Genomic DNA, 23,067 nt, shown 5'->3' with positions numbered 1-23,067 from the left:
ACCATTGATAGTAAGCACTCAAAGAAAACAGCAGCCACACACAGTAGCAACAGTAATAGATTCACTTACATACAAATGGAAACTATAGTGACAACACAGATTTAACACTATCTATTAAAATATGTGCAACGTGTAAGTACCTTAACTAATAAAACTCATTTTAAAAGAGTTTTATGCTAGGCAAAGAAAAACCAAAAAGATTTATAGTTTTAGAATTCTTAAAACTGTGTTGAGATCCCTCTACATAAAAAAGATGGATGGACTCAAAGAATTTCATTTCACTAAGCGTTAACTGAACTACTAAAATACTCATTGAAAGTTCAATTTTCTCTGTAGTTATAAGCTTTACAAATAAGATGTCTGAATTAGCAAAGATTCCATGCTTCCAAAATCATAAAGTTAATAAATTATGTTTATTTATGGAAGGATAAATGAATGGCAGATAGGCACTTAGAACTACCTTAAAAAAAAATCAATGTGCTTTTCAAATGTGTCATCTCATTCTATCCTGAACAAAAAATATTTTCTAGGTAAAGAAATCAAGGCTCAGAGAAGCAAAAACTAAAACTTTATTTCATATGCCCATAATCATTCCAATAAAAATAATGTCTTAATCACATGAAAATTTAAAGACAAGGTCTATTAGGAAGTCTTAAAAATTACAGGACATTAGTGTTCACTCTGTGATCTTATACTGAGCTATAATAAGCTTATTTTTGTATATTCTTCTGAATGTTGTATTCTAATTTTATTTTTAAAAGTTTTAAAATTGCATACTAAGTAGGGAAAAAAAAGTAAATGAAAACCAATGCATTTAGGACATCCCGGGGGGCGCAGTGGTTAAGAATCTGCCTGCCAATGCAGGGGAAATGGGTTTGAGCTCTGGTCCGGGAAGATCCCACATGCTGTGGAGCAACAAGCCCATGCACCACAACTACTGAGCCTGTGCTCTAGAACCCGCAAGCCACAACTACTGAGCCCACGTGCCGCAACTACTGAAGCCTGTGTGCTCTAGGGCCCATGCTCCACAATAACAGAAGCCACCTCAATAAGAAGCCCATGCACCACAACGAAGAGTAGCCTGCGCTCCGCAATAAGAAGCCCATGCACCGCAACGAAGAGTAGCCCGCGCTCGCCATAACTAGAGAAAGCCCGTGCAGCAACAAAAACCCTACACAGCTAAAAATAAATAAATATTTTTTAAAAATTAAATTAAAACATAAATAAATAAAATCAATGCATTTACAATGCTGGTCATTCACTCATTCAAAAAAAAAAAAAGTATACTGAGTACCTGAGTGCTCAGTATTATCCCGGGACTTGGAAATTCCAAAATAAATAAGAAACTATACTTTGTGAGGATAAGTCTTCTTTTTATAATAGCCCAATGCCTCATATTCAAAAGGCGTAAGAATGTTCATTCTTTTTAATTAAGTAACTGTAGAAGCAAATACGTATACTAGGTGGTTCTCATCCAAGGGTGTGCATCAGAATCAGTAGAGAGCTTTCAAGGATTCCCAGACTCCATCTTAGAACTGCTGTCTCAGAATTTCTGAGAGGTACAAGCATGTGTATATTTATAAAGCTCTCCAAGTGATTCTAATGCACATTCCCAGGCTAAGAACCACTGATGTAAACAAAAAACTGTAATGTAATATAAACCCTTTAAAAAAATGCCATGAACAGGAATACCACAAAAGAAGGAAAAGCCAACTATAAGCAGAGGTCTCACAGAGCTAGACATCTGAACTGGAACATGCAGAGTTATCCACATAGAGGAAAAGAATGATGAACAAGCAAATCAGTATTTGAGAACTACAACTGTTACAATCTAATGAGCTACTGCAGTAATCAATGAATATTAGCTTAGAGACCCAAGTGATAAAAGGATGTATGATCGCTTTATTACAGATACCTGAATGTCTATTTGTTGTTGCTGCAATTTTTCAAGATGCCTAATGTGCTGCTCCATAAACACATTCATTTGCTTTTCATGATCATGACAGTGTAGTTTCTCTTGTTTATTCTGAATGGTCTGCTGCTCTGTAACACGTTGTAACTGTTTATCAGTCTCCTGTAATTTATTGAGTAATTCTGTAACAGAATTGACCTTTGCTTCCAACTCACTCTGCACCTAAAACAATAAAAATATCCAAAGATATCAAAAATAAGCTCAATTAATAGAAAGGTTATATAAAGTGATTGGTATTGAGAAATTACCAAACCAGAGCTTTTACCCTCTAGATTTCTGATAATTTTATGCCTTTATTTTTAGAATCACAGAAATAAAAGGCAGAAGATAGCTATCCTTAAGTAGAGCTTTTCTCTCATTCAAAAAAAATACCAAATTTGTCACACAGAATTGTTATTTAAGTGGGCATTAGATACTTAATGGAAAATAAAAATACTTAAATGGAAATTAAAAAGAAGGAAATAGCAAAACAAAGTAGCTTTCAATACTTCACTAATCTGAGGCTGAGTTAAGTTCAGCAGTCTCGGCTTTCCCACCTATTGGCTCTAAGACCTTATGCTAATTCTGACTTGTTTCTCGACTTTCCCATTTACAACCTGAGGGGTTTGGCACGGATGGTCTGTATGGTCCCTTCTAGCTCTAAAACAAGAATGACCAACCATCCTAGGTACCCAGGACTGAGGGGTTCCCAAGATGAGATTTTTCAGTGCTAAAACTAAGAAAGTCCGGGATTTTCTAGCACTAACACAGGAACGAGAGGCAAGTCTCAAAACTTCTGAGAAATAATACACAACCACAGAGAGCAATGTCCCTAGGCAATGGCTGGGCACAACAATTACAGAATCAGTTTCTAATAAATATTTTTACATTTTACAAAGTAGTAATGACTATCTGGGAAGAAGCTGATATACTTTTATCAGTGGAGCTGCTGTTGCAATGGCGGCGGCAGTTGCTGCAGCCACAGTTGTAGCCGAATCAATTCCACTGGGTGAAGTTCTGTTCTCCTGAGTAATAGGGTCCTTTTCTGTGCCGGCATCTTCTAAGAGCTGTACTTTCACCTCCTTAAAAACAGGCATGCTTTGAGCCCTGTAAATAAAAAAGAAATAAAAATCTATTCAGTAAACTATACTGAATCATGAAAAGAAATACAAGTGGTAATCTGCTGCAGGTGAGTTTTCTTGATTGTTTAAAAAATTAAATCCCTATTTTTCACTATCAGCATCTTAGTCATTTGGTTGATGAAATCTATTAAGGTTCAGGTCACTACACACTAAAGAAATACAAAGATAATTCCCTGAAGGCACTGATATTTCAGAAAATAGAACTTCCACGTATGAAAAAGACACGGGCACAATTACAGTGATTTATAGTCGAGAAGCACAAATTTAAAACCTGCAGAGGGAGCGGCGGGGCCTGCACGGCACGGGGATTGGCTGCGGAGGGCGGAGACGTCAGGCTCCCGCAGCCGGAGCAGCTGCGCGGCGCGGCTCAGCTCGGGAGGAGCGCTCGCCGCTGCGGGGAGGCTTCCTCTGCCTCCCTCCCCGCCTTCCGCCGCCGTCGCCGGGCTGCGCCGCTCTTGCCCGGACGCGCCTCCGCGCCCCTCGCCGCTCCCACCCCCGCGGCCGCCGCTCCCCTCACCGTCCGCACACACACCACGACGAAGAAAGAGAAGTCCTTCCACCAGAGCCTGGCCGAGTGGAAGCTCTTCATCTACAACCCGACCGCTGGAGAGTTGCCGGGGCGCACCGCCAGGAGCTGGGGTTCGATCTTGCTCTTCTGCCTAGTCTTTTACGGGTTCCCGGCTGCGCTCGTTTCATTCACAATGTGGGCTATGCTTCAGACTCTGAACGATGAGGTTCCAAAATATCGTGACCAGATTCCTAGTCCAGGACTTATGGTTTTTCCAAAACCAGTGACGGCGCTGGGTTTTTCATTCAGCCTGTCTGATGCAGAGTCCTGTAGAGGGTACATTTAACGACCTTAAGAAATTTCTAAAGTCATGTGGCTCAGAAGAACAGAAGAATCTCACAGATTGTCCCAAAGAAAAATTTTTTGAGCAGAAGGGTCCAGATTACACTTCATGTCGGTTTCCTCTTGTCTTACTTGAAACATGCAGTGGTCTGGATGATCCCAAGTTTGGCTACTCCACAGGAAGCCCTTGTATTCTTGGGAAAATGAACAGAATAACTGGATTAAAGCCTCAAGGAGAACCAAGGATAGGATGCATTTTGAAGAGTGAAAACACAGCAGGGCTATCAACTTATCCTTCCAATGGAACAACAGATTTACAATATTTTCCATATCATGGGAAGAACTGCATGGGAGCTATCTACAGCCATTAGTTGCCGTCCAGCTCATCTTCGGTAATAAAGACGACGTAAACGAAGCAACAGTTGAGTGCAAGATTGATGGATCACCCAACCTAAAAAGCCAGGATGATCGTGACAAGTTTTTAGGACGAGTTGCATTCAAAATCACCATGCGTCTATAGTAGGAGTTAGGATGTCTCCACAGAGTAAACGTTGTGTGGTCTGTCTTCATTTTGTATCAGCTGGACCTGCCAATCCAGAATTATGACACCACCTTGGAGAAAGGTGGAGTGGTACATGACACTGGGGTAACATCATAATGTGCTTCCAGATCACAGTGTTCACTGTTCGAAGTAACTGCCTGTTGCCTCTGCTGCCTTTTGAACCATGTACAGTCACCAGATAAGGACTGTGAACACCTGATTCTGAACATGTAGGATGGGGGTCTTGTCCAATTTTTATGTGGTTTAATTGCCAAGTGTCTAAAGCTTAATGTGCTGTGCTATGTAAATATTTCATAGATTTAACACTGGTTAACTGTCACATTTTGATGCCAGAAAAGTTTTAGGGGATAAAATGGTACCTGACCAACGTTAAATGACTTTATAGCCGCAAGAAATTCAGTGTGTGGAGAAGTTCTGTATGTGAGGAGGAAAAAGGAAACTAAAAGTGAATTTGAAAGGTTAAAAAAAAAAAAAAAGCAGAGAAGGCTCTAAGAATTTAGGTATCAAGTTTTACTTCCGAAGGAAGACAACCCAAGAGGGATTGTTAAAACTGCTGAAAAGAATCTTTTAAATACTAACTCATTTAGATTTAACCAATGTCACCTAGTTTATTAAAATGGGCACAAAATACACTTACTAAGCAGTCTGAGTTAAAAATGAGTCCAGAAAATAGATACATATTCACAATAAGGCATTTAACTAAACACACACACAAAAAAAAACTGGTCAATTCTGCAGTGTATTTGGCCTAAAAGAAATAAGTGAAACAGTGACAAAACTGAAGAGTCCCTGAGGTAAGTCTAAGTAAAGTCAGTGGGAATGCGTTCCATTTCCAGCTGGTGAATTTCCACCCTTTGATTTTTGAAGAAGGCACAGAGCTCTTAAACTTATTCCTCCTTGATCTTGCTTCATTTCTATTAAGAGCATCATTTTTCTCTCATTCTCAAAATTTTGAGGGTATCTTAACTTCTCTATCCTCCACTTACCTTCTCACACCCAACTGAGTCATCAGGTTTTATCAATTATTTCATCACAATTGCAGGAATAGAGTGATGGAATTATAGAGGCAGGGGGACCCCAACAGCCCATCTTTCCTAATATCCTAACTTTACAGATGAAAAAACTAAGGTCCACAGAAGTAACAGGATTTACTTGATCACGTCACAGAACTAGTAAGTGGCTGAGTTAGGGCCAAAACCCAGAGATATTCTGGGATTTACTTGATCACATCACAGCACTAGCAAGTAGCTGAGTTAGGGCCAGTTCCCAGAGATCTTCCCACGACACCAAGCTTTCCCTCTCAAAACAACACTTCTCCCTTCACACCTCTGCTATAGCACAAAACCATCATCTCTTGCCAACTACTTCATTCTTCCAGTTTCCACTTGCTTAAAACTTTCCACATACATTTCGCCACTATTCAAAAATCTGAAATCATTCCTTATAGACAAATGAATAGGCTAATTTCCTGTTTGGCCTTACACATACTCCATCCTCTGGCCCTGCCCTAGGTTCCCATACATACTGTACTTTCTGTTCCCTCCCCAAACCACCTCTCTCCCAAGTCACAATGCTCTGACTACACCACGCCACTCCCACAGCTGACTCCATGCTTTTTCTCACTCTGTTCTCTCAACCTTCTTCACCCAAGTTACTCCAACCTTCTCCTCAAGATCCAACAGAAGCCTTACCTTTTTCAATAAGCCTGTTCTTCAACACTTTCTCTTGATCTCTCCATTCATAAATTACTTTGCATTTACTTCCTATACCACACAACTGAGGCTTGATAGTCAGCCATCCTATGGTTTAAATGTCTGTACCGAACAGTTTAACAATGTATTGAATGTTTCCTCTCACAGCTCTAATGGTGCATTCCTCCATATATGTACCTATTCTCTCCCCAATTAAGCTCTAAGCAACCTGGGGCGGGGGCTGAGGACTTCTTTTATACCAGATGACAACTGAGAAGGAGCACATAGCAGGTACTCAGTATCTATTCAGCTGACTGAGTGGTGTACTAAGAAAATATAATTCAGATAACCCCTATCTTTTAGAATAGGTCTGAAGTCTGAATGTGACTTACTCTTTAAGATCTTTCACTCTACATTACTACATTAAATTAACCAACAAGAAAAATAACATTATAAGGCTAGATATCAACATCTTTTTAGGCTTTAAAATTTTATTTTTTCCAATTATCAAATTAAAAAATGCTCAACGTAGCAAATGAGCTTCTAAGTGTGAAGAACTAGAAAAAAATGCACATAACTCTCCCACTCAGAAGAAACTGTTTCCTTTCAGTCTTTTAGGAGAACTTTCTTCTTTATTCCTAAATCCTCTGAATCTAGCATCTATCCCAATGCTACACTGAAACTGCTCTTACCAAGGCCACTAATACCTCCTCTTGCTTAATTTAATGGATACTTTTCAGTCCTTATCTTTCTTTACCTCTGAGCAGGTATCAAACTTAGAACCTCATTTCCCTTGGTTCTGTTAAGACCATACTCTTCTACACCTCTGGATAAACTGAGTAGCATCTAGAAGCCACACTGCTTTCTCTGCACATTTCTTAAAGATTTGGTTCTCTCAGAGCCCTACTCTATACCATCTCTTTTAACTTTCACATTTCCACCCAGTCACTTCAACTACTTCCAGAGCTTAGACTACTATCTACACACAGATGACTTCTACAAATGGATTTCTAGCTTAGACCCCCTTCTGTGAATCTGAACTTTATATTCAATTTCCTATCAGACATTTTTCACCTGGATATCTCACAGGTACCTCAAATCCCTGCCTATGTCTAAAATGAAATTTATTCCCCCAGGGGTTCCCTTTCTCAGTGAATACTACTACTGACTATGCATTTATACAAGCCAAAAATCTGGGATCCATCCTTAGCTCCTTCTGCGCTCTCACATCTAGCATCAATTCCTGTCAATTCTATCTCCAAATCATCTTCCAAACTTGTGTACTCCTCTCCAGCCGAGCATAATTCCCACCCTCACATTCCACCCCCACCCCCTAATGTATTCAGGACCAATCTAATTCATCTCTTAAAAAGATTCCTGAAAAATTCATAGCCAATTGGTTTCCTGGACTCCAGTCCAGTCCTCTTCCAATCCATTTTTTCATATCTACCTGAGTGAGCCTCTTAAGAAATATATATCATAATTTAAAACTTTTAAATAAATGATTTGCCATTTCTCTTTAAGTCCAAACTTCTTTAAAGTAATTCATAACCTCGCCCCTTGCTTACCTCTCCAGCCACGTGTAAGGACATTCTACCCTTGTTCTAGACACTCTGGACAGACTCTTTATTCCTCAAAGGCTCCAGTCGATTAAATTTTATTACAGCTTTACAGCATATTGTAGCATCAAATAGGGCAGATTCTCTATCATTCCATTTTTGTTTCTCCAAAATTAGCTATTCTCAGCTGTGTGCATTCTACATGTATGTATTCTTAATAGTATGTGTATATATTCTCAACTGTGCATCCTTCCAAGTAAATTTTAGAATCACCATCTACCATTCTCAAAAACAAGAAAAAAAATTCAAGTGACTCTGACTACAGCAAAATCTCTCTTGAGACACAATTAGTCTGTCCTTTAACCCAGTATGAGTCATTTTTATAGTTCTGACTCAATTATTATTCTGTATATTGTAATGACTTCTCAGAGGCCCTTCCTAGTTTGTTTTTGTTTTTAATTGTGTTCATTCATCCTGAAATGGGGAGAGATCTACTGTGAACAGATAAGAAGGGTAGTGTTCACAGTTCTCTCTCACTGTCCACTTGTCTATAAACAACTTCTCCTCAGATCTGAGAGTTCTGATTTGAAGGCAAGTTGATAAAGTCCCTCCTGTGGTTGCAAGCAGCTACTTCCACTCGGGGTGAGCTAGATGGAAATGGTAATCACTTTCTCTCCACATGAGTCAGACATAGTCTGCAATTTTTAGTTCAAGTGTAAAATCTGGGAGACTGCACTACTCCTTCATGCCCTTACTTTTGCCTTTTCTTATGTATTTACAAACCCCAGGATATAATTTACCATCCAAGTTCTCCTCCTAACCACCATATCACATATTTGGAATTGGAGGCTGATCAAATGTAAAAAGGAAAAACACCATTAAGCGAACCAGTTGTGAAACTCTGGCGGGCTCAGATCACACCTTTGTGGTTTAGAGGTAGTATTTATTTTGTTAGTGTTTCCCAGAGTATAAAAGGTATACCACGGATAACTACAGGTGAAAAAAGAATAAACTTTATTTTAATAGTTATACATTGGATTGGCCAAAAGTTTCCTTCAGTTGTTGAAGTAAAAATAAAAGACTATTTTCATTTTCACCAAGAACTTTTTTTTTAAGCTCTTTATTGGAATATAACAGCTTTACACTCTTGTACCAACTTATGAGGTACACCAAAGTGAATCAGCTGTATTTATACACATATCCCCATATCCCCTCCCTCCCACGACTGCCCCCCACCCTCCCCGTCCCGGCCCTCCATGGCGTCACCCATCATCGAGTTGATCTCCCTTTGTTATATAGCAACTTCCCACTAGCTATCTATTTCACAGTTGGTAGTGTATCTATGTCTATGCTACTCTCTCACTTTGTCCCAGCCTCCCCGTAGTGTATCTATGTCTATGCTACTTTCTCACTTTGTCCCAGCCTCCCCTTCGCCCCCCCACCCCCCAACCCCGTGTCCTCCAGTCCATTCTCTGTATCTGCATCCTTATTCTTGCCCTGTCACTGGGTTCATCAGTACCATTTTTTTTTTTTTTTTTTAGATTCCATATATATGAGTTAGCATACAGTATTTGTTTTTCTCTTTCTGGCTTACTTCACTCTGTATGACAGACCCTAGGTCCATCCACCTCACTACAAATAACGATTTCATCTCTTTTTATGGCTGAGTAATATTCCATTGTATATATATGCCACATCTTCTTTATACATTCATTTGTTGATGGGCATTAGGTTGCTGCCATGTCCTGGCTATTGTAAATAGTGCTGCAATGAACATTGTGGTACATGTTTCTTTTTGGATTATGGTTTTCTCTGGGTATATGCCCAGCAGTGGGATTGCTGGGTCATATGGTAGTTCTAATATTAGTTTTTTAAGGAACCTCCAAACTGTTTTCCATAGTGGCTGTACCAACTTACAGTCCCACCAACAGTGCAGGAGGGTTCCCTTTTCTCCACACCCTCTCCAACATTTATTGTTTCCAGATGTTTTGATGATGGCCATTCTGACTGGTGTGAGGTGATACCTCATTGTGGCTTTGACTTGCATTTCTCTAATGATTAGTGATGTTGAGCAATTTTTCATGTGTTGGTTGGCCATCTGTATGTCTTCTTTGGAGAAATGTCTATTTAGGTCTTCTGCCCATTTGTGGATTGGGTTATTTGCTTGTTTGGTATTAAGCTGCATGAGCTGCTTGTATATTTTGGAGGTTAATCCTGTGTCCATTGCTACATTGGCAAGTTATTTTCTCCCATTCTGAGGGTTGCCTTCTTGTCTCGTTTATGGTTTCTTTCGCTGTGCAAAAGCTTTTAAGTTTCATGAGGTCCCATTTGTTTATTCTTGATTTTATTTCCATGATTCTAGGAGGTGGGTCAAAACAGATCTTGCTTTGATGTATGTCATAGAGTGTTCTGCCTATGTTTTCCTCTAGGAGGTTTATAGTGTCTGGCCTTACATGTAGGTCTTTAATCCATTTTGAGTTTATTTTTGTGTATGGTGTTAGGGAGTGTTCTAATTTCATTCTTTTACATGTTGCTGTCCAATTTTCCCAGCACCACTTATTGAAGAGGCTGTCTTTTTTCCATTGTATATTCTTGCTTCCTTTGTCAAAGATAAGGTGCCCATAAGTGCTTGGGTTTACGAAGAACTTTATTGAACAACATATTTACCATTTTGTTCCACTATCCACTACCTTCTGCCATTTTTCAGGCAACTTCATAATTCCATCTTCCTAAAACTTTTTATCTTTTTGAGCAAAGAACTGTTCCAGGTGCCTTTTACAGTCTTCCAGGGAACTGAATTTTCTCCATTAAGAGACTTTTGTAAACACCAAAATAAATGGAAATCTGAAAGTGCAATGTCTGGTGAATACAGCGGATGAATCAGAACTTCCTAGCCAAGCTGTAACAGTTTTTGCCTGGTCATCAAGAAAACATGTGGTCTTGCATTATCCCGATGGAAGATTAAGCGTTTTCTGTTTTGTAATACCGGAGGCCTTTCACAGAGTGCTGCTTTCAGTTGGTCTAACTGGGGGCAGTACTTGTTGGAATCAATCGTTTTGTTTTTCAGAAGGAGCTCATAATAGAGGACTTCCTTCCAATTCTACCTTATATACAACATCACCTTCTTTGGAGGAAGACTGGCCTTTGGTGTGGCTGGTGGTGGCTCATTTTACTTGCCCCACGATCTCTTCTGTTCCACATTACTGTACAGTATCCACTTTTCATCACCCGTCACAATTTGTTTTAAAAACAGAACATTTTCATCACGTTTCAGTAGAGAATCTCATGCAGAAATATGGTCAAGAAGATTTTTTTCCGCTTAACTTACATAGAACCCAAACATCAAAGAATTAACATAACCAAGTTAGTGCAAATGATTTTCCACCCTTGATTTGGATATTTTGAGTATGTTGGCTCTTTCCCGCGTGGTATCATGTTGATTGCTCTCAATTAATATCTCAATTTGATCACTATCAACTTCAACTGGTCTACGTGACTGTGGAGCATCATCCAGTGAGAAATCCCCAGCATGAAACTTTGCAAACTTCTGACATGTTCAATCAGTCACAGCACCTTGTCCATACATTGCACAAATCTTTTTTTGCGTTTCAGTTGCGTGTTTACCTTTCTTAAAATAAGAAAGCATAATATGCTGAAAATGTTGCTTTTTTTCTTCCATCTTCAATATTAAAATGGCTACACAAAATTTCACCAATTTTGATGTTTACTTTTAAATGCACGCTGATATGACAGCTGTCAAAATACAGTCTAACAAAATTGTTTTGAATGAAGTTAAAGACAGCTAAGTGCTACTAGAGCCAGCTTACAGAAAAAAACTGAACTAACCTTTTGGCCAACCCAATACTTATTTTCATTGTATTATTAGAAATACTGACTTTCCATTTATAGAAGTAATCTAAAATTTCCTTTTGAATAAAATGAGAGTTTAATATGTTTCCTATTTTCTAAGGAGCCTCCCAGGCTGCTCTGGTTCAGGAGTCGAATACATTTAGCCTAAGAATATGTATCTCATTCCACCCCCACTAATGATTAAAAAAAAAATGCCTCCAATGATATATTCTTTCATGTTTAGCATGGTGCTGTTGTCAGGGTTGGTTGTGTATTTCACTGGCATTAAAGATAAAGTTGGGAGGGAGCATTTAGATAAGAGTAGGAGCCACAGTTTCCCTTTACTTCAACCAAATGCTAAGCTTGTCCCTTTCTCAAATCTTAGCCAGAAAAAGTCTAAATGTCCTTTGATAGTAAGTATTATATATTTGGAACTACTTGACCACTGCTATAAGTAGTACAGTGAAGTGACTAAGAGAGGAATCTAAAGACAGATTACCCGGGTTTGAATCCCAGCCCAAAGGATACTTGCTAAATGGCTTTGGGAAAATCTATCCCTCTCTGCCTCAGTTTCCTCATCTATAAAATGGGGATTCTACAAAATTGGGATGATAATGGAATCTATTTCATTGGATTTTGAGAGAATTAAATGAGTTAATGCACATAATGTGCTTAGAACAGTTCCTCTTCGATAACAATAATAATAATAATAATAATTGTTAACAGCCATTGAGTATTTTATACATGCCCAGCACCATGAAAAATGCTTTATACATATTATCACACATACATATTTCACACATTGAAAAACAAGCCTTTTCCTAGGTGCAAAGTATAAATAAAGCTGATTTTAGAGAACCATATAGAAACAGAAGAAATGGCCCACCTATTTTCTGTAAATGAAACTTACTTTTGTTTTAAAGCTGCTCTTAGAGCATCTTTCTGTCCCATAGTGTACTGAGAAATAAAGATGTCATTTTCTGCAAAATCAAAACACAAAAATGTAGTTTAGAATCCTGAAACTTTACTAAATTTTGATAAGCTATTCAAAGAAAAACTTTTTTAACTAAAAAAATGGGGATTTAGGAATATGATTTCTCAATTGAAAAAGGCAAGGAACAAATTATATGACTGAGTAATAATAGTCATAACCCTAGATGTAGGAAAAAAATTGGAGCCAAATTAGAGACATCTGTTCAAACTCTAATGAGAAAACTGCTTAGATGAAAATAAAACCAACTAAAAAAAATAAGTAAATAAATCAAAAAAATAAAACCAACTACTTTTAAAATGTCATTAAATAAATTTTTTCAAAGCATTACTATTAATCTGTTATCTTAGCAAACACTATTCAAAACTTGAATTCAGCATTTATAAACAGGTATCAAATACCAAACCTTTGTAATATGTTGGCAATAATAAAGTTATCTTTACGAGTACAAACCATTTTCTGGACTTTAGAGATTCCATTAGTAGCTTAATTTGGAAGTAAAAACTAAGAATGAAAATAATAAGAAAAAACTATAAGGCTATTTAATGAATATCTAAAAAACAAATCAATGAATGTCTAAAAATCTAAAATTCTATCCTTACTAAGGAAATTCTTCCATGTTACAACATAAATGAACCATGAAGACATGCTAAGTGAAGTCAATCACCAAAGGACAAACACTGTATGATTCCGTATTTATGAGGTATAGTGGAATTTATAGGGACGGAAAATAGAATGGGCGGGGGGGGAGGGAAAGAGTTAGTATTTGATGAGTACAGAGTTTCAATTGGGGAAGATGAAAAGTACTGGAGATGGACAGTGGTGACGGCTGCACAATATGAATATAACCAATGCCACAAAACTGTACACTTAAAAATGGTAAAAATGGTAAATTCTATGCTATGTATGCTTTACCAAAAAAAATCAAATCTACCCTTTTACCTTTTTGTCTGTTGTTCTCTTCCGTTTTATCCAAAGGCAACACTTGCACTGCAACATCTTTAGAAAAATCCTTTAGCATATGAAAGGAAGAAATGAAAGCCTAAATAAACTTTATGATTTATTATTTATCAAGCACCACTTACTAGCTATATGACTATTGTGTCCTGGGAGGACAGGACTGTGTGTTTTTATATACTTAATTCCCAGCACAACCACAATGCTTAAGTACCTTGAAGCTACTCAGAGATTTGTTGAATAAGTAATGTCAGACAAGTGAATGGATGGGTAAATGAACAAGCAAACAACTGTGGCCTTGAAATTCAGACTCAAATCCCGGTTTGCTACTTTCAGCAAGGCAACTCACCTAACATCTCAGTGGCTATAGTTAAACGTGAAAATGTGATTCACTGTGAGTCAAATGAAGTTCACACGTAAGGATGGCCAATGCATGGCACAATATCACAAATTAATCACAGTATTCTTTCTCACTGAGCTATAATGTGGTCTCAGAGAACTTCTCTATATAAGTGACACCTACTGGCAAATAGCTTCTTGCTCACATGTGTAACCTTAGACTTCACCTCTAAGATTCTATTCAGGGCTAAGACACCATGACTTTTTAAGCACTAAGTTCATTCAACATTGTTTCACCTTCCTTAGACAGATTTTTTTTTTCCTGCTAAATCATTAAAGGGAAAAGAGAAAATCTTAAAACGGCTGATAACAGGCATTAACTTCCTAAAAATAGCCAATGAGGCTAACAATACAGTAAAATGCATCTGGGAAGCTCATATAAAGAACTCCCACAAATCAGTTAGGAAAAGCATAGCACATAAATATGTAATTCACAAAAGAATAAATACAGGTAGCAATATAAATGAAAAAAATTTCCCCTTCATTAATAATAAAAGAAATACAAAATAAAACAATGAGATGCTTTTTTTCACCTATCAAAATGGCAAAGTTTTTTTTTGTTTAATTTTAATATTTCATATAAGTAAAGATGGGGAGAAATAATTTCACTAATTTTACTCATGACTTTGCTGGAGAATATATACTGATACAGCTCTGCTGGAGGCAATTTAGACACATTGCAAAATATGTGCATAATCTTTTATCTAATAATTTTACACCTAGAAATTAATATAAGGAAATGAGCTGGGACATAAACCAGAATGTTCATCACCTGGTTGTATATATTATTAAAAATTGGGGGAAAAAAACTCTAATGTCAAATGACAGCAATGTGAACAAATAAACTATGGTACATACATACACTGAAATTCTGTAAACCCATTAAAAGTTTTTAGGAAAAAAATCAATGACAGGCAACAATAACCTTAATACTACTTAGTTATAGAACATTATGGTCCCACTTCATAATACATATATACACATAGGAAAAAAAAACTCAATGTTAACAGCTGTTGATTTTGGTTGTAGAATTTCTTTTTTCCGTCTTCTCGTATTTTCCATAGTGATTTTTTTTAAGTTTTTGTTTTCTTTCTACACATTTGTAAGGATTTGCCTCAAGTAGGAAAAGGTATATCTCAGCTTCTAGTAGTAGGGAGCAACAGGTATGAATTGGAGCAAATCCAAATAAGCTTTAAAATGTGAGCATATCCTTTAATTTTCACAAACTCCTTTAATTTTCTCTTACAATAGCATGGTCAAGTCAATACACACTGTAATCTTAATACTCATTTATGAAATAAAAATGTAATGCAGAGAGACTGCAGTTTGTGTTCATGGTAAAATGATAAAGAACTAGGTTTGCTTTGCAGGTGTATTTTATATTAGGAAAATCTACACAAAACAAGCTGTGAGCCCATATTAAATCTAATGGAATCCTGCCTGATGATCTTCCAAAGATCTCCCTTTTATCTTCAATTATACAGAAATAGCATATCCATACATCTGGGAAATTATTTAAATAATAGCATTCAAATACCATTTAAATAACGGAATTCAAATACCATTAATCATTAAATAAGCTTGCTCAAAAAAGAAACTAAAAACACCAACCCTAAACTAGGCATTTATTCAGGGACCAAGTACAGAGCGTAATTATATATTTTTTTTGTGAGTTTTTGACAAAGTTCATAAGTATATAGCTTCAATATCATTCTTAGTTTACTTGTTAAATTGACAATATATAGGTCAACATTATGATAAGTGGTCAAAGTCTAATTATATTGCATGACCAAACATTATACTTACAATCAAATATTTGCAGCATTATAAATAAAAACTGTTATGATAAGAATTTCATGTTATTATTTTTAAAGACCTCTCAAAAAAAAAAGTACACAAAAGGCTTCAGAATAGTTTGAATGATATATAATTCACACCTCACTTTTTAAAAACTATGTTGTTACAGCTCCTTTACCTTTACCTAATAGTTTGTAAAAATGTTTCTTTGGTAAGTGAAATTTAAATAAAAACAAGGCCTGTTGCTAATCAAACAAAATTTTAAAAAGTATTATTTGACAATACTTAAAATTTTAACATGAGCATAATTAAAAATTCTTTTGCTTACACTTTCTGATACAGTGGGATTTTCTAATGGAGGCTGCTGATAATTTCTGGCAGAAGTTAAGTCTGATGCACCTAACAAAATAAAGAAATCAATTTTAGTGATTATTAAATCAGAATATTACCTTTAGAAACTGTACAAGCATAATTCAAGAACTATAAACTCCATATTAATGCAAGACCACTCTTCGTGCAAAAATCTTAAAATGTACTTAAATATATCCCAATGAAGGTTTTTACAATCTGATATTTTGGAAAACAAGGGCTCAGAACTGACAATCAAATGAGATAAGTATAAAATAGTATAAAATATATCATTACACTATTGGATTCGGACAAACTATGGGTACAATTATTTGCCGGGAATAAAACATGTACATGATATAAAAGCCTGATTTAACAGCAGGCCTATGTTCTGCTGTACCCCCAAAAAGCAACACTATATAAGCTGCTTTATTTGTTCTTTTGGTTTTTGCACTTGTATTCATTAATTTGATTACCAGTGAAGTGGGTAAAGCATATGTTATTTTCACTTTCAGGGAGCTCCAGACAAGTTAAGTGAATTGGAACATGGAAGCCATCAAAAGACAGAAATTCTGCTTTTCTACTATGGCAAACTGGATAGCACTATCCAAGCAGAAGGTAAAAAGCCAACCCTACTGGTGAAAAGTAAGAATATCATACTAGTTTAGTGTGTCCATCACAGATGTGGACAAGAATACATTGCCAAAAACACACAAAGAAAAAACAAAATACGAAATGTTTTATAAATTCTATCTATTCAATATTAGTTGATGTAAACTGTGCCTGGCCATTTTCCAAGGAAAGGGGGTCACTTTTCAAACGCCTGTACAAACCAGACATATATTTAGGAATTTAAATATTAAGTCCTCTAAATTTTGAAACACAAAAAACGAAATGCAAATAAAGACTAAACATTTACAAAAGTGAAAACTGATTGAAACTACTTGGAATCACATACCGCATAACGTTCCATTCAAGCTCTTCCCAGTTCTAACAGGAAGACGTTTATTTGCCGACAACGCTGGAGGAACACGGGACAACTCATCTTTCAGCAAGGCCAAATTATCTCCCTGATTTGGAGAAACTACCTCACGAAGTCTCCTCGCTGGTATTTTAACCTTTTTTCTCTTTTCCGGGCTAAACTCAGAGGCTTTCATATTATTGGTAACAAAACTAGTCCCACAATTCTGAACAGAATTTTCTTCTGAGTCCATAAAACTTCAGAACAAAATTTTCACCGCTTTGAGGACTTGGCGGGGGGGGGGGGGGGGTGGGGGGGAGGGGGGGAGGTGGAGGAGAGAAGAAAGGGAGGAATATGATTAAAAAAAATTTAAATTTCAAGTGATTCTGAAGCATGCAGTCATCAACTTTTAAATAAAACGTCTAAACAGACTATCCGCAAAGCTATAAATTTCAATTTGGTATTTAACCCAGGATTAGAGACGACTAGATTTAATTAATGCCACTCAATCTATTAATGCAGCATGCCAACGAATCTGAAAGTGAGGATGACCAGAGAATGGCCGCATAAGCAATAATAACACCGAGCACTCCCCAACCGGAGAGGTAGCAGCGCAAAACCAACCAGATGTGGAGGCGGAGTTAAAATTTGAGAAGAGGGAATCAAGCAGGTAAAACCGAAATGCTGTTTTTTTTTCAAAATCACCCACATAAAAAGCTTAATAGCTTTCTTCAGCCACAGAGTCTTACACACCCCTCAAGAAGCTACCATCAAGCACCTAAATTCACCCCTCTGCGTCTCCCGAGCGCTCGGCAACCGCGGAGGCACAGATCTCATCTGACAACAGCTTCACTTGCCCGCGTCAACACCTACTTCCCTTTAAACCCGCCCTTCAGACACAACACGCATGCGCACCATGAAGTCGTCCAAAACACCCAACCAAAAAGCTAAACGCTCTCCGGTGCTCCTCCATCCCTCTCCGGGTGGAAACAAACTCCCAACATACGAGGCTTAAAACAGGTGTGAATTGTTTGTTTTATTAAAGGCAGTACATTGCCCAACAAGACTTAAAACACTGAATAACACTCGAGAGTCTCAATCAAGACCCGAAGAGCTCCCGACCTAGCTGGTAATACCACCCCTATTACGGACTGTTTACAGGGTAGCTCCTGGAGGCCGTTAGGGACGCGGGATTAAGTAAATTAGTTTCACAAAAAGTTTCGACAGATTCGTGTTGATATTGTAGAGAAAGTCAGAATTTCAGAGCTTTTTCGAAGCAGAAAATCAAAATAATTAATTCTCAGGCGATTTTAAAATTCGTTTATGATATCGGCTTTCTCCTCTAGAGTTTCCGGCATTATAACGAATCGGCGACGAATGCTATAAGAGCTATTTGACATCACCATTCCCACGTGTTCTCTATCATCCAGCGGCTGCTGCGCCTCCCCTGACCCAGACCCTCCGCCCCCGACTCGACTGGTAGCGCTCACCCGCAGCCTCGTACTGGTGTCGGATGCGAGAGTCAGTCCTTAAGTATGGTCTCTTTTCTCTGTACACAGAATCCCGGGTTCCCAGGCGGGGGGCGGCAGGCTACGCTCGGGAAAGGTGGCAGGGTCTCTGAAGGAGGCCGCCGCGTGTACTTGGGGCTGTGGGGGGCTGCGGAGCCGGGCAGCGCGTTCCCAGAGCGGTTTGGGGCCTGCCTCGGAACCGTGTTACTGGGACGAGGGTTGGAATTCGAGGCCCTGAGCCACCTTCAACCCAGGTTTGGGGAACTGGGGTCTTGTTTTGGGACAGTGAGTTAAGACTGTAAGGCATCCACGCCGTGACCTTGAGCTGAACCCTCCTTTAACTGAAAAATTCTCTCTAGACAGAGTACCAGGGCCAACACACCTTCTCTGATCTGCTAATTTTCGAGGGTGCATTACTTAAACGTTTCCCGTTACGCATTACTAAAATATTAGGATTAATCAAAGCAAAAAATGTAATCTGATGTAAAAGTTAAACAAGTTTTATTTTTACATCTCAGCTGTCTACTTTTTTTTTTTTTGGGAGGGTACACCAGGTTCAATCAACTGTTTTTATACACATATCCCCATATTCCCTCCCTTCCTTGACGCCCCCCCGAGTCCCCCCCACCCTCCCTGCCCCAGTCCTCTAAGGCATCTTCCATCCTCGAGTTGGACTCCCTTTGTTATACAACAACTTCCCACTGACTATTTTACAGTTGGTAGTATATATATGTCTGTGCTACTCTCTCGCTTCGTCTCAGTTTCCCCTTCACCCCCCGCCCCCTCCCATACCTCGAGTTCTCCAGTCCATTCTCTGTATCTGCTTCCTTGTTCTTGTCACTGAGTTCATCAGTACCATTTTTAGATTCCATATATGTGAGTTAGCATACAATATTTGTCCTTCTCTTTCTGACTTACTTCACTATGTATGACAGATTGTAGTTCTATCCACCTCATTACATATAGCTCCATCTCATCCCTTTTTAGAGCTGAGTAATATTCCATTGTATATATATGCCACATCTTCTGTATCCATTCATTTGTTGATGGGCATTTAGGTTGCTTCCATGTCCTGGCTATTGTAAAGAGTGCTGCAATAAACATTATGGTACAAGTTTCTTTTGGGATTATGGTTTTCTTTGGGTATATGCCCAGGAGTGGGATTACTGGATCATATGGTAGTTCTCAGCTGTCTACTTTGATAGAAGAAATCCTAGAATTAAAAGAGACCTTAAGGGCTCAGAGACCCTTTTAAATCTTGATGAGTTTCTGTATTTCAGTTACATTTCCTTCACTATCAAGCTTTAAGATAGTACCTGTTTGTTCACAATTTGTTTTATAATTTATGTGAATCAAAAGATATGACAGTGTCAGAGCTGTGAGAGACTTTGAGATGATTTATCTCGCTTATTTTCTAGGTGAAACTTAGATGTAAAAAAAAGTGACCTTTCACGTCTACTTGCTAAGGTGTGCATGCAGGTGTAGAAACTCGTTGAAATGACTTGAAAAAATGATTTGATTTGGATCTTACAACCCTTTAATATCAGAGCTGGGGTTAGAGCCCAGGTAGTCTTGCCCTCATCTAGTCCAGTGCTCATAGGCTCATCCTTTAGGCCTTGAAGCCATCCTTTAAACCCAAGCAGTTTGCAGTAATCTTTCAAAAGAATTTTTTTGCCCTGATTAATAATAAGTTAGGGTTGTCAGTTAATCAGGCAGAATTTCCTAAACCTGCTGCAAATAATCTAAAGTAAAGGGACATGTGGTAGAGTCCTATTTTATACCAATCTAGAAAGTTAGTTCAGATCAGTTTAGACATCTGACCTGTCAAATGAAGAACAGAATAGCCCCTGGAACAAAAAACATGGCTCACAAGATTGTTTTCTTTCATTCTTTTGTTAACTCTTTTACTTGTTTGCTTTCTCTTTCCCACTCATATCTCTGTATATACACATACTGAGAGAGATAACGTGGGATTTTTTGGGTTTTTGTTTGTTTGTTTGTTTTTGGTCCACTTAAAAGTTGCAGACATCATGACCTTTAGCACTAATTTCTTCAGCATGTATCTCCTTAAGAACATACTATTACATAGCCACAGTATGATTATCAGACCTATGAAGATAACATTCAGATTTCTTCAATTGTCCCCAAAAGTCTTTATTTTTAACTCAAAAATGGTTTTTTTGATTCATGATCCAAAGTTCACAATTGTTATCATGACTCTTTAGTCTCATATTCTAGAAGAGCACTTTCTACTTCTTTTATGACTTTAATTTTTAGAAAAGATCAGTCTAGTCATCTTACACATAGTCCCACATTGTGGATGTTCCTAATTATTCCCTCATAATCAGTCACATCAAACATTTTTGGCAAGAACAGCAGATAGGTGGTACCACACCAATTAAGGTGGTGACTGACAGATCTTCCCAATGTAAAGGGACAGGTTTTTTTGTGATAAGTAACCTGTGGACATGCTTTGATACAATAGATATATCCTGTTGCCCAACAACGTATCACCCAGTAGTTTTATTATCCACTCATGATCCTTGCCTGGATCACAAGATTACCAATTACCAGTACCAATCATGGTGAGACCAATCAATTATAGTGATAGTGGCCAAGGACATCAGCAGAATCACTTATTGTAAACTAAGTTTGAACAGAATTAGAAATTTTGCTCCAGACCTGGTAAAAATCTGCATACGATTCTAAAGACTAAATGGAGGGTATCTCCCCGTCACATCCTGATTAGTTTATTTTTTAATACTCATAAATTTCCGGGAATTGTTTGTCCTTGTATGTTCACCTGAACATACATATTACCTGGCAAAATAGGATATTAAGTATATTTTGATTCATAATAACACATATGCTAAAGAACTGTAACCTCAGAACAAATTGAGGAAACTGATTTCACTTATTGAAAAGGAAGTGGCTTTTCAAAAGATGATTTAGCCAGCAGAAGTGTAGATTTCATCAAACAGACTTCAAGGGGCTTCGGCAGTCATATTGTAATTCCCTCATTTTTCAGGTAAGAAATCAGGCCTCACTGGAGACATTCAAGCAAAGGTTGGACACCTACTTTTCCAGAACAGAAAGGAAACTCATGCATCAGAAAAGGTTTGAGCTTGATGACTAACATCTCTCCTTACTCTTAAGTTCCCTGGTTTTATGATATATTTTGTTTGACACAAAAATTACTTAGCTTTGCTGTAATCATTCCTAAGACCCAAGCCAGAGATACTAGAACTCTATCCCTTCCCTCCCTCTCCAGGTTTCAGGGATATAACCAGAAGGTATCCCCTGACTGGATATTTGCCTCTACAGTAACAAACATTTTCTTGTAATATCTGGTAATTAGGACCAAATAAAAGGGCAGCCACATTGCTTCTACCTCTTCTCAATACCAGGTGGTTTGTGTGGCTGTTGAACTTTGTCAATCAACATAACTAATGACTCAATAACTGCAAAATAGAATGCTGTAAGACTTAGAAAACCCAAACTAGCAAGTAAATTTGAAAATCATTTATTCACTCAATCATCTCCAATATTTTCTAGGAACAACTGGCTTCACTCAGGTATACCGCAATCTTGATATTGGTGACTACAGAGAAGAGCTTTTAAGACGTAGGTGGACTTAAGAAAATTGCTCACTGTTAGCTCTTGAGTTCAGTTGTGGGTCTGGGAAGATATTTGAAAAAATAAAATGTATAATTGAATGAGTCTAGAGAAAAGGAAATCATAATGTTAATGCAGTGGTCTTTGAGTAGTGGAAATATTTTTTATTTTCCAAATTCTCAAGAAATAGGTTATATGACTCATAATATGATAAACATTATTTCACTTAAAGGAGGATACACACTGTTAAGGACTGTATATTAAAAGACAATACCGGACTTCCTAGGTGGCACAGTGGTTAAGAATCTGTCTGCCAATGCAGGGTTTGATCCCTGCTCCAGGAAGATCCCACATGCCACGGAGCAACTAAGCCCGTGCACCCAAAAAAACCCCAAGAATATTCATAGAAACAACATTTAGGGGTGCTTCTCATCTATATCTCTTCAAAGACTTCGCAGTAACAATCATCATTTGTCACTATGAATTGTATATCAAGGGGGAAGTAACATAGAGTCAGCAGTGTTATACAACATTTAAAGATTTCATACTTTCTGCCTCTCTGACCTCTGTTTGAAAAAGTCATATTATGAATTTTAACCTGAAGAAATACTAGGATAGGAATAGGTAAAAGAAACTGCTTTTGGCATTATAATTAGTGAACATGTAAATTTCTAAGGTATTATAAGTAAGGAAATCAGATATTTCTTTTCTGATGCAACCTGTAGAAAGTCCAGTTTGCTGCATGTCCTCCTGAAGTACAGTGAGTATACTGTACAGCTTAACAATTCAAAAGGCTCAGGGTCTTTGGATAACCTTTTGTGTTTTCAGCTGGAGGCCTGCTGGTAAACCAGGTTCCTTTAATTTTTGTTTTGTTGCCCTTGTTTTTT

At 37.7% G+C, this 23,067-nt stretch overlaps 2 protein-coding genes and 1 pseudogene across 9 annotated transcripts in view; 2 read left to right on the top strand and 1 right to left on the bottom strand.

Annotated features, from left to right (window-relative positions):
- KIAA0586 (KIAA0586 ortholog) overlaps positions 1–23,067 on the bottom strand; it is a 130,370-nt gene that overhangs the window by 95,187 nt on the left and 12,116 nt on the right. Inside the window, exons 1-7 of one of the 5 annotated variants that reach the window (XM_057730377.1) lie at positions 17,836–17,915; positions 17,055–17,345; positions 16,077–16,147; positions 13,538–13,607; positions 12,515–12,584; positions 2,884–3,058; positions 1,916–2,134 (exon numbers count right to left, since the gene is read on the bottom strand). In XM_057730377.1, the coding sequence (XP_057586360.1) occupies positions 1,916–2,134; positions 2,884–3,058; positions 12,515–12,584; positions 13,538–13,607; positions 16,077–16,147; positions 17,055–17,310 (861 nt within the window). In that variant the 5' untranslated portion in view covers positions 17,311–17,345; positions 17,836–17,915. Of the gene's footprint in view, positions 1–1,915; positions 2,135–2,883; positions 3,059–3,610; positions 3,769–12,514; positions 12,585–13,537; positions 13,608–16,076; positions 16,148–17,054; positions 17,346–17,835; positions 17,916–23,067 lie in introns of those variants that run through there. The other 4 variants (XM_057730376.1, XM_057730378.1, XM_057730379.1 and 1 more) reach the window with 4 other exon arrangements.
- On the top strand, positions 3,108–4,569 carry LOC130851118 (sodium/potassium-transporting ATPase subunit beta-3-like; annotated as a pseudogene).
- TIMM9 (translocase of inner mitochondrial membrane 9) overlaps positions 18,057–23,067 on the top strand; it is a 15,878-nt gene continuing 10,867 nt past the window's right edge. Inside the window, exons 1-4 of one of the 4 annotated variants that reach the window (XM_057730385.1) lie at positions 18,057–18,186; positions 18,404–18,590; positions 21,594–21,682; positions 22,121–22,189. The gene's annotated coding sequence lies outside the window, so the exon portion shown is untranslated. The remainder of the gene's footprint in view (positions 18,187–18,403; positions 18,591–21,593; positions 21,683–22,120; positions 22,190–23,067) is intronic. The other 3 variants (XM_057730384.1, XM_057730383.1, XM_057730382.1) reach the window with 3 other exon arrangements.

Source organism: Hippopotamus amphibius, chromosome 4 (assembly GCF_030028045.1).
Source record: "Hippopotamus amphibius kiboko isolate mHipAmp2 chromosome 4, mHipAmp2.hap2, whole genome shotgun sequence".
Taxonomy (NCBI): domain Eukaryota; kingdom Metazoa; phylum Chordata; class Mammalia; order Artiodactyla; family Hippopotamidae; genus Hippopotamus; species Hippopotamus amphibius.
Note: the sequence above shows the minus strand (reverse complement) of the source record. Positions and strands in the feature narration are given on the sequence as shown.